Genomic DNA, 14,318 nt, shown 5'->3' on the forward strand with positions numbered 1-14,318 from the left:
TTTTGCTTTTATATAATTATATACGTGGACATGTTAACTCTCAGATCTGCTTTCTGTAAGACTATTACACAGGTTACACTTTATTGAGGGGCTAACCAACCTCTATATAAATGTGCTACAAAATGCATATTTACTCCAATCTTACCAGGTTGGCCTATTGGTCCAGGAATTCCTGGTGGCCCTGGTGGTCCCTGAAAACCTGTTCCTGGCAGCCCAGGAGGTCCAATTGGCCCAGGTTGTCCATTTGGTCCAATGTCACCTTTAAGGAATAAATATAGTTTAGATATTAAAAACAACAGCTGAGTCACTCGTCTTTAGCATTGGGTCACAAAGTTATAATTACAGTGATTTTGTAGTATGTTTTAACTTATGTTTGCTAAACATTAACTTTCAGAATCAGTTATGTCATGTCCAAAAATTCCTACTTGAATTCTCATTGAAAATGCAGTATATGTATAGACAGACAAATGTAGGGAGAATTGACTATGTCTTCCCATCCACACAGAAGACTTACCAAGTTCTTAATAACAGTTTTAATTTTTTTTCCACAAATACATTAGGCACATTATGTTTTAGTCATTTCCAAATATGACACAGATGTTTTTTTTTTTGCAAATTACACTTTAGTTCCTATTTATTTTGATATTTACAAACACACCATTCCATTTGTCACAATGATATTTTGCATGTTATTTCTGCTACCTGGAACATCCTTCCCTAAAGACTCAGTTCAAATGTCACCTCTTATATTGCTTCCCAAGGCACCTTAGAAGAGGCCCTGAACAAAAGTAATACATGAGGTAAACTGAATGCTTCCAAAGTCATCTTTTCATTTTTGTTTAATGATTCCAATGGTCAATCTTAAGCACATTTTCTCCTTCATATGGTTCTTTCCTGATGGATATTAGCCTTACTAATTTATTATTGGTAAAAGCAGAGACATTACTTTGCCAACAAAGGTTCATCTAGTCAAGGCTATGGTTTTTCCTGTGGTCATGTATGGATGTGAGAGTTGGATTGTGAAGAAGGCTGAGTGCCGAAGAATTGATGATTTTGAACTGTGGTGTTGGAGAAGACTCTTGAGAGTCCCTTGGACTGCAAGGAGATCCAACCAGTCCATTCTGAAGGAGATCAGCCCTGGGATTTCTTTGGAAGGAATGATGCTAAAGCTGAAACTCCAGTACTTTGGCCACCTCATGTGAAGAGTTGACTCATTGGAAAAGACTCTGATGCTGGGAGGGATTGGGGGCAGGAGGAGAAGGGGACGACAGAGGATGAGATGGCTGGATGGCATCACTGACTTGATGGACGTGAGTCTGGGTGAATTCCGGGAGTTGGTGATGGACAGGGAGGCCTGGCGTGCTGCGATTCATGGGGTCACAAAGAGTCAGACACAACTGAGCGATTGATCTGACCTGATCTGATGTTGCCTTGAAAATGTTGTATCAATTTCTCCTAAGTTTTAATACCCAATCACTGGTATAAATATATCTAGTGGGTTAACTTTTACTGTGATCTGCTTGCTGTGTTTTGACTGTGGTCTATTGGTCCAAAACATTAGTGATACATATTCATAAAGGTTTCTATAGAGATAACCAAGATCATGGTAATGCCTTCTATGATTATTTTTTTCACAGTAGAGTACAATCTCTGAGATATTCAAGAACAGAATCAATGCCTTTGTGTTTCAAGTGATTAAAGTAGTAGGCATACAATAAGAACATACTAAATGTTTGAGGAATAAAGGAATTACATAGCAGAAAGTCCCCAATTCTTTTTTTTTTTTCTAGCACCTTAGAACATTACTGAGTTTTAATATTTGAGAATGAATCCTATGTAGGATATGGGGATTCTATACTTCAGTGGTTAGGCAAGTGATTCATAGGGAGCTGATATTTAAACTAGGCTTCAACCTCTTTCTTCCCAACCTCTGTCTCAATGCTGTTATTATAAACAAAGTATAGCGAGAGAACAATTTCCATATAGAGATTGTTAGCCATATAGCTTATCATTTGAAATGTTTCTATCTGTAAGTTTTGGGGTCACGGGTCTAAGCCTGGGAAGGTAGGTGATAGGAAACACTACCTATAACTTTGACTATCACAGTTTATAGCTGGCCAGAACTGTCTACTCAAGGACAGGAAGGTATTTTTATTTTTTTAAATATAAATTTATTTATTTTAATTGGAGGCCAATTACTTTACAATATTGTAGTGGTTTTGCCATACATTGACATGAATCCACCACGGGTGTACATGTGTTCCCCATCCTGAACCCCTCTCCCACCTCCCTCCCCATCCCATCCCTCTGGGTCATCCCAGCACACCAGCCTCGAGCACCCTGTCTCATGCATCAAACCTGGACTGGCGATTCATTTCACATATGATAATATACATGTTTCAATGCCATTCTCCCAAAACATCCCACCCTCGCCCTCTCCCACAGAGTTCTATACATCTGTGTCTCTTTTGCTGTCTCGCATATAGGGTTATCGTTAGCATCTTTCTAGATTCCATATATATGTGTTAGTATACTATATTGGTGTTTTTCTTTCTGGCTTACTTCACTTTGTATAATAGGCTGCAGTTTCATCCACCTCATTAGAACTGATTCAAGTGTATTCTTTTAATGGCTGAGTAATATTCCATTGTGTATATGTGCCACTGTTTTCTTATCCATTCGTCTGCTGATGGACATCTAGGTTGCTTCCATTTCCTAGCTATTATAAACAGTGCTACGATGAATATTGGGGTACACGTGTCTCTTTCAATTCTGGTTTCCTCGGTGTGTATGTCCAGCAGTGGGATTACTAGGTCATATGGCAGTTCTATCTCCAGTTTTTTAAGGAATCTCCACACTGTTCTCCATAGTGGCTGTACTAGTTTGCATTCCCACCAACAGTGTAAAAGGGTTCCCTTTTCTCCACACCCTCTTCAGCATGTATTGCTTCTGGACTTTTGGATAGCAGCCATTCTGACTGGCGTGAAATGGTACCTCATTGTGGTTTTGATTTGCATTTCTCTGATAATGAGTGATGTTGAGCACCTTTTCATGTGTTTGTTAGCCATCTGTATGTCTTCTTTGGAGAAATGTCTGTTTAGTTCTTTGGCCCATTTATTGATTGGGTCGTTTATTTTTCTGGAATTGAGCTGTAGGAGTTGCTTGTATATTTTTGAGATTAATTCTTCGTCAGTTGTTTCATTTGATATTATTATCTCCCATTTTGAAGGCTGTCTTTTCACCTTGCTTATAGTTTCCTTTTTTTGCAAAAACTTTTAAGTTTAACTAGGTCCCATTTGTTTATTTTTGCTTTTATTTCCATTATTCTGGGAGATGGGTCATAGAGGATCCTGCTGTGATATATGTCTGAGAGTTTTTTGCCTATGTTTTCCTCTGGGAGTTTTATAGTTAGTTTCTGGTCTTATGTTTAGATTTAATCCATTTTGAGTTTATTTTTGTGTACGGCATTAGAAAATGTTCTAGTTTCATTCTTTTACAAGTGGTTGACCAGTTTTCCCAGCAACACTTGTTAAAGAGATTGTCTTTTCTCCATTGTATATTCTTGCCTCCTTTGTCAAAGATAAGGTGTCCATAGGTGTGTGGATTTATCTCTGGGCTTTCTATTTTGTTCCATTGATCTATATTTCTGTCTTTGTTCCAGTACCATACTGTTTTGATGACTGTAGCTTTGTAGTAGAGCCTGGAGTCAGGCAGGTTGATTCCTCCAGTTCCATTCTTCTTTCTCAAGATTGCTTTGGCTATTTGAGGTTTTTTGTGTTTCCATACAAATTATGAAATTATTTGTTCTACTTCTCTGAAAAATACCATTGGTAGCTTGATAGGGATTGCATTGACTCTATAGAGTGCTTTGGGTTATACTCATTTTCACTAAACTGATTCTTCCAATCCATGAACATGGTATATTTCTCCATCTATTTGTGTCCTCTTTGATTTCTTTCACCAGTGTTTTATAGTTTTCTATATATAGGTCTTTTGTTTCTTTAGGTAGATATATTTCTAAGGTTTTATTATTTTCATTGCAATCGTGAATGGGCTTGGTTCCTTAATTTCTCTATTTTCTCTTTATTAGTGTATAGGAATGCAAGGTATTTCTGTGTGTTAATTTTATATCCTGCAACTTTACTATATTTATTGATTAGCTCTAGTAATTTTCTGGTGGAGTCTTTCAGGCTTTCTATGTAGAGGATCATGTCATCTGCAAACAGTGAGAGTTGTACTTCTTCTTTTCCCATCTGGATTCCTTTTATTTATTTTTCTGCTCTGATTGCTGAGGCCAAAACTTCCAAAACTATGTTGAATAGTAGTAGTGAGAGTGGGCACCCCTGGCTTGTTCCTGACTTTAGGGGAAATGCTTTCAATTTTTCACCATTAAGGACAATGTTTGCTGTGGGTTTGTCATACTTTTATTATGTTGACGTATGTTCCTTCTATTCCTGCTTTCTGGAGGTTTTTTATCATAAGTGGATATTGAATTTTATCAAAGGCTTTCTCTGCATCTATTGAGATAATCATGTGGCTTTTATCTTTCAATTTGTTAATGTGGGGTATTACATTGACTGATTTGCAGATATTGAAGAATCCTTGCATCCCTGGGATAAAGCCCACTTGGTCATGATGTATGATCTTTTTAATAGTTTTTGGATTCTGCTTGCTAGAATTTTGTTAAGGATTTTTGCATCTATGTTGATCAGTGATATTGGCCTGTAGTTTTCTTTTTTTGTGGCACCTTGTCTGGTTTTGGTATTAGCGTGATGGTGGCCTCATAGAATGAGTTTGGAAGTTTACTTTCCTCTGCAATTTTCTGGAAGAGTTTGAGGATAGGTCTTAGGTCTTCTCTAAATTTTTGGTAGAATTCAGCTGTGGAGCTATCTGGTCCTGGGCTTTTGTTTGCTAGATTTCTGATTAGAGTTTGAATTTCCATGCTTGTGATGGGTCTGTTAAGATTTTCTATTTCTTCCTGGTTCAGTTTTGGAAAGTTGCACTTTTCTAATAACTTGTCTATTTCTTCCAAGTTGTCCATTTTATTGGCATATAGGTGCTGATAATAGTCTCTTATGATCCTTTGTATTTCTGTGTTGTCTGTTGTGATCTGTCCATTTTTATTTCTAATTTTATTGATTTGATTCTTCTCCCTTTGTTTTTTAATGAATCTGGCTAATAGTTTGTTAATTTTATTTAACTTCTCAAAGAATCAGCTTTTGGCTTTGTTGATTTTTGCTATAGTCTCTTTTGTTTCTTTTGCATTTATTTCTGCCCTAATTTTTAAGATTTGTTTCCTTCTACTAACCCCCGGGTTCTTCATTTCTTCCTTTTCTAGTTGCCCTAGGTGTAGAGTTAGGTTATTTATTTGACTTTTTTTTTCTTGTTTCCTGAGGTAAACCTGTATTGCTATGAACCTTCCCCTTAGCACTGCTTTTACAGTGTTCCATAGGTTTTGGGTTGTTGTGTTTTCATTTTCATTTGTTTCTACGCATATTTTGATTTCTTTTTTAATTTCTTCTGTGATTTGTTGGTTATTCAGCAGCGCATTGTTCAGCTTCCATATGTTGGAATTTTTAATAGTTTTTCTCCTGTAATTGACATCTAATCTTACTGTATTGTGATCAGAAAAGATGCTTGAAATGATTTCAATTTCTTTGAATTTACCGAGGCTAGATTTATGGCCCAGGAAGTGATCCATCCTGGAGAAGGTTCCATGTGCACTTGAGAAAAAGGTGAAATTCATTGTTTTGGGGTGAAATGTCCTATAGATATCAATTAGGTCTAACTGGTCTATTGTATCATTTAAAGTTTGTATTTCCTTCTTAATTTTCTGTTTAGTTGATCTATCCATAGGTGTGAGTAGGGTATTAAAGTCTCCCACTAGTCAAGGCTATGGTTTTTCCTGTGGTCATGTATGGATGTGAGACTTGGACTGTGAAGAAGGCTGAGTGCCGAAGAATTGATGCTTTTGAACTGTGGCATTGGAGAAGACTCTTGAGAGTCCCTTGGACTGCAAGGAGATCCAACCAGTCCATTCTGAAGGAGATCAGCCCTGGGATTTCTTTGGAAGGAATGATGCTAAAGCTGAAACTCCAGTACTTTGGCCACCTCATGCGAAGAGTTGATTCATTGGAAAAGACTCTGATGCTGGGAGGGATTGGGGGCAGGAGGACAAGGGGACGACAGAGGATGAGATGGCTGGATGGCATCACCGACTCGATGGACGTGAGTCTGGGTGAACTCCAGGAGTTGGTGATGGACAGGGAGGCCTGGCGTGCTGTGATTCACGGGGTCACAAAGACTCAGACACGACTGAGCGACTGATCTGATCTGATCTGATTATTGTGTTATTGTTAATTTCCCCTTTCATACTTGTTAGCATTTGTCTTACATATTGTGGTGCTCCTATGTTGGGTGCATATATATTATAATTGTTATATCTTCTTCTTGGATTGATCCTTTGATCATTATGTAGTATCCTTTTTTGTCTCTTTTCACAGCCTTTATTTTAAAGTCTATTTTATCTGATATGAGTATTGCTACTCCTGCTTTCTTTTGGTCTCTATTTGTGTGGAATATCTTTCTCCAGCCCTTCACTTTCAGTCTGTATGTGTCCCTTGTTTTGAGGTGGGTCTCTTGTAGACAGCATATATAGGGGGTTTGTTTTTGTATCCATTCAGCCAGTCTTTGTCTTTTGATTGGGGCATTCAACACATTTACATTTAAGGTAATTATTGATAAGCATGATCCTGTTGCCATTTACTTTGTTGTTTTGGGTTCGAGTTTATACACCCTTTCTGTGTTTCCTGTCTAGAGAAGATCATTTAGCATTTGTTGAAGAGCTGATTTGGTGGTGCTGAATTTTCTCAGCTTTTGCTTGTCTGTAAAGCTTTTGATTTCTCCTTCATATTTGATTGAGATCCTTGCTGGGTACAGTAATCTGGGTTGTAGGTTTTTCTCTTTCATCACTTTAAGTATGTTCTGCCATTCCCTCCTTGCCTGAAGAGTCTCTATTGAAAGATCAGCTGTTATCCTTATGGGAATCCCCTTGTGTGTTCTTTGTTGTTTTTCCCTTGCTGCTTTTAATATTTGTTCTTTGTGTTTGATCTTTGTTAATTTGATTAATATGTGTCTTGGGGTGTTTCACCTTGGGTTTATCCTGTTTGGGACTCTCTGGGTTTCTTGGACCTGCGTGACTATTTCCTTCCCCATTTTAGGTAAGTTTTCAATTATTATCTCCTGAAGTATTTTCTCATGGTCTTTCTTTTTGTCTTCTTCTTCTGGGACTCCTATGATTCGAATGTTGCAGCATTTAACATCATCCCAGAGGTCTCTGAGGTTGTCCTCATTTCTTTTAATTCTTTTTTCCTCTCTGATTCACTTATTTCTACCATTCTATCTTCTACCTCACTTATCCTATCTTCTGCCTCTGTTATTCTACTGTTGGTTCCCTCCAGAGTGTTTTTTTTATCTCATTTATTGCATTATTCGTTATATATTGACTCTTTTTTATTTCTTCTAGGACCTTGTTAAACATTTCTTGCATCTTCTCAATCCTCGTCTCCAGGCTATTTATCTGTTACTCCATTTTGTTTTCAAGATTTTGAATCATTTTCACCATCATTATTTGGAATTCTTTATCAGGTAGATTCCCTATCTCTTCCTCTTTGGTTTGGTTTGCTGGGCCTTTATCCTGTTCCTTTACCTACTAGGTATTTCTCTGCCTTTTCATCTTTAGATTGCTGTGTTTGGGGTGGCCTTTCCATATTCTAGCATTTGTGGTTCCTCTTAATTGTGGAGGTTCCTCACTGTGGGTGGGGTTGAATGGGTGGCTTGTCAAGGTTTCCTGGTTAGTGAAGCTTGTGTCGGTGTTCTGGTGGGTAGAGCTGGATTTCTTCTCTCTGGATTGCAATGAAGTGTCCAGTGGTGAGTTCTGAGATGTCAATGGGTTTGGTGTGACTTTGGGCAGCCTGTATATCAAAGCTCAGGGCTATGTTCCTGTGTTGCTGGAGAATTTGCGTGGTATGTCTTGCTCTGGAACTTGTTGGCCCTTGGGTGGTACTTGGTTTCAGTGTAGGTATGGAAGTTTTTGATGAGCTCTTATCAATTAATGTTCCCTGGAGTCAGGAGTTCTCTGTTGTTCTCAGGATTTGGACTTGGCCTCCTGCCTCTGGTTTTCAGTCTTATTCTTACAGTAGCCTCAAGACTTCTTCATCTCCTTTCGAAGACAATGGGCTGCCTTTCTGGGTGCCTGATATCATCTGCCAGCATTCAAAAGTTGTTTTGTAGAATTTGCTCAGTGTTCAAATGTTCTTTCAATGAATTTGTGAGGGAGAAAGCGGTCTCCCCGTACTATTCCTCCACCATCTTAGGACTGCCAGGAAGGTATTTTTAAAAGTGCTTATCTGAGAAGAATTTGTATTGGTTCAGTTTGGGGCCTTTGCTGGCAAAATATAGCCTGGTTAAATTTTGTTCTGCTGTTCTGTTGCTTTAATCAGAATCAATCCAACTTTTTTCAGGAGCATGGGGTTGTTTAGACTTTTCTTGGGGGGCGAAACTGTTTACCAGGAGAGTCTAGTTCCTTGCAAGCCAGAAAGGAAAAAAGAAACAATTGCCAAACCAGTTAAGATGAATTCTATTCATATATATAATTAGGGAAATCAAAATCAAGGGGATAGAAGAAACCAATAAAGAAATGAACAAAGGACATGAGCCAGTTACATGAAAAATATATATCCTTTAAACATATGAAAAGATGGTCTATTTCACTCATAATAATGGAAATACCATTATTTTCACTATAAATTTAAATTACCCTGAAAGTAAAGGCAAAGGACCTAGTATATCCAAAGAAATTTTTTTAAAAGAACAAAGTTGGAGAACTTACCTTACCTGACATCAAGTCATACTATAAAAATACTGTAATGTAAACAGTTGGTACTGACTTAGGATAGTAAAATAGGTAGAATTGAGAGCACAGAAATACACCTACACATAAAAATTATTTGATTTTTGACACAGGCACCAACATAATCCAATGGGGAGAGAGCTATTTTAAATAAATGATGCTAAGCAAAAATCATTTAAAATGGATGACAGTCTCCAATATAAAAGCTAAAACTGTAAAACTTATAAAAATAAAACAGAATATATTTGTAACTTTGGAACAGGGAAAGTTTTCTTGGGCAAAACGCAGAAAATAATAATCATACAACAAAAAAACTGATAAATGAAAAATCAATAAAATTAAAACTTTTGCTCATCAAAATACACTGATAATAAAATGAATAGGCAAGCCAGACAGGAATAAAATACTCATAAACATATATTTGACAAAGAACCAGCATGCAGGATATGTAAAGGTCACTTCCAACTTATGAATAAAAAGGGGGAACAAACCATATTTCAAAGTGGGAGAAATATCTGAATGTGTAACTAATCTGCACATACATGCAAAAGAGCTCAACATCAATAGTCATCAGGGAAATGCAAACTGAAACCAAAACACATTACCAACATACCTACTAAAATTCAAAAATGAAAAGATCAATAACAGCAAATGCTGGAGAGAATGCAGAATAACTGAAACTTTCATACTGTATTGGTTAGAAAATGATACAATCATTTTGGGAAATGGTCTATTAGTTTCTTTTTTTACTACTAGGTATAGGTGATTTACAGTATTATATAAGTTTCAGGTGTACAACATAGTGATTCACAATTTTTTTTCAATTTTTATTTATTTAAAAATTTTATTTATTTTTTAAGTGGTAGAAAGCTGCTTTATAATTTTGTGTGGGTTTCTGTAATACTATAGTCAGTATTACAGAACAACTGTACTGTGATTCACAATTTTAAAAGTTATATAGTCCATTTATAGCTATTATAAAAATACTGGCTATATTTCTGGTACTGTACAGTATGTCCTTGTAGCTTATTTTATACATAGTTTCTACCTCTTAATCCCTTACCCTATCTTACCCCTCCCCACTGATAACCACTAGATTGTTTTCTATATCTAAGAGTCTGTTCCCTCTTTGTTATATTCACCAGTTTTTTTTTTTTTTTTTTTTAAGATTCTACATATAAGCCCTATCATACAGTATTTGTCTTTTTCTGTCTGATTTGTTTCACTAAGCATAATATCCTCCAAGTCCATTCATGTTGTTGGAAATGGCAAAACTTCATTTTGCCTTTTTTTTTTTTTTTTTTTTTACTGTGTGTGCACGTGTGCTCAGTCATGACTCTTTGCAACCCCATGGAATGTAGCCCACCAGGCTCCCCTGTCCATGGGATTTCCCAGGGCAGAATACTGAAGTGGGTTGCTGTTTCCTCCTCCAGAGTGTCTCTTGAGTCTCCTAAAATGGCAGGAAGACTCTTTACCACTGTGTCACCTGGGAAGCCCTGTTGTGAATAGTACTGCCATGAATGGGCTCCCCAGGTGGTGCTAGTGTAAAGAACCTGCCTGCCAATACAGGAGATGTAAGAGACACCGTGTTCAATTTCTGGGTCAGTAAGATTCCCCCGGAGGAGGGCATAGCAGTCTACTCCAGTATTCTTGCCTGTATAATCCCATGGACAGAAGAGCCTGGTGGGCTATAGTCCATAGGGTCGCACAGAGTTGGATACCTGAAGCGATTTAGCATGCACACACTGCAGTGAATATTAGGAGGCATGTGTCTTTTTGAATTATAGTTTTCTCTGGATATATGCCCAGGAGTGGGATTTGCTGGATCAATATGGTAGTTCTATTTTTAGTTTTTTGAGAAACTTCCATACTGTTTTCCATAGTGGCTATACCAATTTATGTTCCTACCAATAGAGTACAAGACTTCCCTGAGAAACGTCTAGTAGTTTCTCATACAACAAACACACATTTTTCTTATGACCCAACATTTCTACTCTCAGCTACTTAATCAAGCATAATGAAAGCATATACCCATTAAAAATTTGTAAAATAATGTTCTTAAGAATTTTCCTCATAATAATACAAAACTTGTCACAGTCCAGGTATCCATCAACACTGAATGGATAGACAAACTTTGATATACTTGTACAACAAAACGCTCAATAAAAAAAAATAAAGAACTACTGATAAACACAACAACGTGAATGGATTTCAAAAACAATAGTCTGAGCGAAAGAAGCCTTACAAAGAAAGTACATGCTGTATAATTCCAAATGGATTTCTAAAATAGGCAGAATTAATTTATGATAAAAAATCATTACAGTATGGTTGCCATTGTGGATGCTAGGGTAAGAACTGAGGAAAGGGGCAAAAGGGAAATTTCTAGCATTATATGTTGATAGGGGTTTGGTGACACAGAATTACGTATCTGCTAAAATCCAGAAAATGTACCCTTAAGATTTGCACATTTCATTTACTGTGAATTTTGTATCAAAGAAAAAGAACCACCATAGAATTGCAATGAATGACAAGCATGCAGCACTACTGAAGGAGAAGTTATTGCTGTTGTAGTTTACTTTGAGTTGCATTAAAAATAAGTCAATGAAAGGAGAAAGGGATGGACAAATATTTGGCAAATCTTACATAGTAAAATGTTGATAGTAGCATATCAATGGTGGGTATAAAGTAGTAACTATCAAATTCTTTCTACTTTGTTGTATAAATACAATTTTTAAAAATTAAATGTTGGAAGAGAGAAAAAATACTAGTGTAGAATCTAGGTGGTAGATATATGGATTTTCCCTGTACAATTATTGTTAGTATTTTATGTGTGTTTGAAACTTCTCACAATAAAATGTTTAGAAAACTATACTGAGATACCTACTTGTTTCCAACAGTTTGGCAAAAAATCCAAGAGGTCATCAACATACTCATTTAGCAAGGCTGTGGGGAAACAAGCACACTCATACATTTTTGCTGGGAATGTAAAGGGGTACAAATGGAGAGGAATCTCTCAATATATAGAAATGCATTTGTCTTTCCATTCAGAAAATCCATTTTTATTGTTCTATTCTAACATTATACGTATGAAATTACATGTATGCAAGATTATTCACTGCAGCATTATTTCTAATAAGAAGATTGCTAAAATCCCAATCTAGCAACCAGCAACTGGTAGAACAAACTGTGGTATACCCAAGCAATTCAATACTAGGCAATTATTTTTTTTTAAATCATGATCTCTATACACTAATATGGAGGGATCTCTAGAATATAAAGTTAAATGAAATAAGTAAAATGCAAAGAGTCAAAAGGTAGTGCTCTATTTTTCGAGAAAGGTAGGAAATATATATACATATATATGTGTGTGTGTGTGTGTATATATATATATATATATATATTCCTATTGACTTGTATTTGTATGAAGGAACACCAGAAGGATAAATAACTAAAAAATATCTATACATGTGATGTGGAGGAACATAGTAGATGGAGATGAGATAAAGGGAAAACTTCTTATAAAAGTGTTACTTCAATACATATATATCACCTATACAATGAAATAAAACACAAAAATATCAATGGAGGATTTTTAAAAAGCCATGATGGGGAGTAACATGGGCTTTCTAGTTAATTTGATTTATCACCCATAAACTTTACCAACAGTTTCAATTTCTTCAAAAGTTAAAAGCAAATTAAGAAGCAGTAAATGCCTCCATACCTTTTGGTCCAGGTAGCCCATCCAAGCCAGCTTGTCCTGGAGGACCTTGAGGTCCTGGGAAACCACGATCCCCTTTTGGACCAAGTATTCCTTTGAAACCTGGGAGTCCTGGAGGCCCAGGTGGCCCAGGTAGCCCAAATCCTGGTTCTCCCTAGAGCATACACATGATAAAACACAACAAAATTTTCATGACTTTCTTGGTGTTTACTGTTTACTATAGAGAATTTAAAGCAGACAACACAAGGTAATATTCCCCCCTGCTATGATACAGGGAATAGGATAAATAAATGAAAAGTAATTGGTACGCAGTACAGAACATCTGGAAGGACAGGAAACGGCTTAGTAAAACAAATTGAATTATTTGGTCTTGTTTCAGGACAAGAAAGAAATATCTGAGAGAGCATGAGACTAAAGAACCCAAGTGAGGAAATGTGATTACAGATTGCTGCTGCTAAGTCGCTTCAGTCGTGTCCGACTCTGTGCAACCCCATAGACGGGAGCCCACCAGGTTCTGCCATTCCTGGGATTCTCCAGGTAAGAACACTGGAGTGGGTTGCCATTTCCTTCTCCAATGCATGAAAGTGAAAAGTGAAAGTGAAGTCATTCAGTTGTGTCTGACTCTTCGTGACCCCATCGACTGCAGCCCACCAGGCTCCTCCGTCCATGGGATTTTCCAGGCAAGAGTACTAGAGTGGGTTGCCACTGCCTTCTCCAGATTACAGATTAGGTGATTATTTTACATTTGACTAAGAATGATAATGGGATTGTGGGTTTTGTATAAAATGTCCATTTACTTAGAGGTGAATACTGAAGTATTATATGTATTTATGGGCCTCCCAGGTGGCTCAGTGGTAAACAATCTGCTTGCCGGTGCAGGAGACACGGGAGACATGAGTTCAACCTCTGGGTAGGGAAGATCCCCTACAGGAGGAAATGGCAACCCACTCTAGTATTCTAGCCTGAAAAATCCCATGGACAGAGGAGCCTGGCGGGTTACAGTCCATGAGGTCACAAGAGTCAGACATGACTGAGTGAGAAAAACATATATATTTATATGTGAAATGACACAATATTGAGATTTAGGTTAAAATCCTTCAGCAAGGAAAAAAAAAAAGAGTAGATGAAGCAAATATGATAAAATCTTGATAATTTGGCATCTGAGTGACAGGTATATGAAAGTTCATTGTTATTATTCCTTGCAGTTTTGTGTTCATTTGAAAAGGTTTATAATAAAATAAAAACAATTACTAGAGAAGTGATTTCTCATGAGAACTGTGGTCATGATCAATGTTTCTTTCCATGGGAAAAAAGGTAGTAATGATAAAAACACAGGAAATTTAAATTAATTAAGCACGGAGAAAATACAGGAACAGTTAGGATAATTATGTACTACAATAGTTTGCTAAAGACTGACTAAGGAAAATTTTAGATCAGATAAAATATTATAAGAGGAGAGGAAACCAACTTAAACACAGTATTATTATTACTAAGTCAATAGCAGTGATTTGAATTATGTATCTGGGATGGAACAGAGGGAAAAAGTATGAGACGTGCTTGACATGATGTGTGTGTGTGTGTGTTAGTCACTTAGTCATATCCAACTCTTTGTGATCCCAAGGACTGTAGCATGCCAGACTCCTCTGTCCATGGGATTTTCCCAGGCAAAAATACTGGAGTGGGTTGCCA

The 14,318-nt window shown here is 36.9% G+C and overlaps 1 protein-coding gene across 4 annotated transcripts in view; it reads right to left on the reverse strand.

The window, feature by feature from the left end:
* The window catches only part of COL4A5 (collagen type IV alpha 5 chain), a 253,719-nt gene that overhangs the window by 56,106 nt on the left and 183,295 nt on the right, over positions 1–14,318 (reverse strand). For all 4 annotated transcript variants that reach the window (XM_086386653.1, XM_086386654.1, XM_086386655.1 and 1 more), the window contains 2 exons: positions 12,633–12,783; positions 146–259 (listed from right to left, as the gene is read on the reverse strand). In XM_086386653.1, coding sequence (XP_086242779.1) covers positions 146–259; positions 12,633–12,783 — 265 coding nt within the window. The remainder of the gene's footprint in view (positions 1–145; positions 260–12,632; positions 12,784–14,318) is intronic.

This window comes from Bos grunniens, chromosome X (genome assembly GCF_055505025.1).
Source record: "Bos grunniens cultivar Pamir isolate PY7600 chromosome X, Bosgru_T2T1.0, whole genome shotgun sequence".
In the NCBI taxonomy this organism is placed as follows: domain Eukaryota; kingdom Metazoa; phylum Chordata; class Mammalia; order Artiodactyla; family Bovidae; genus Bos; species Bos grunniens.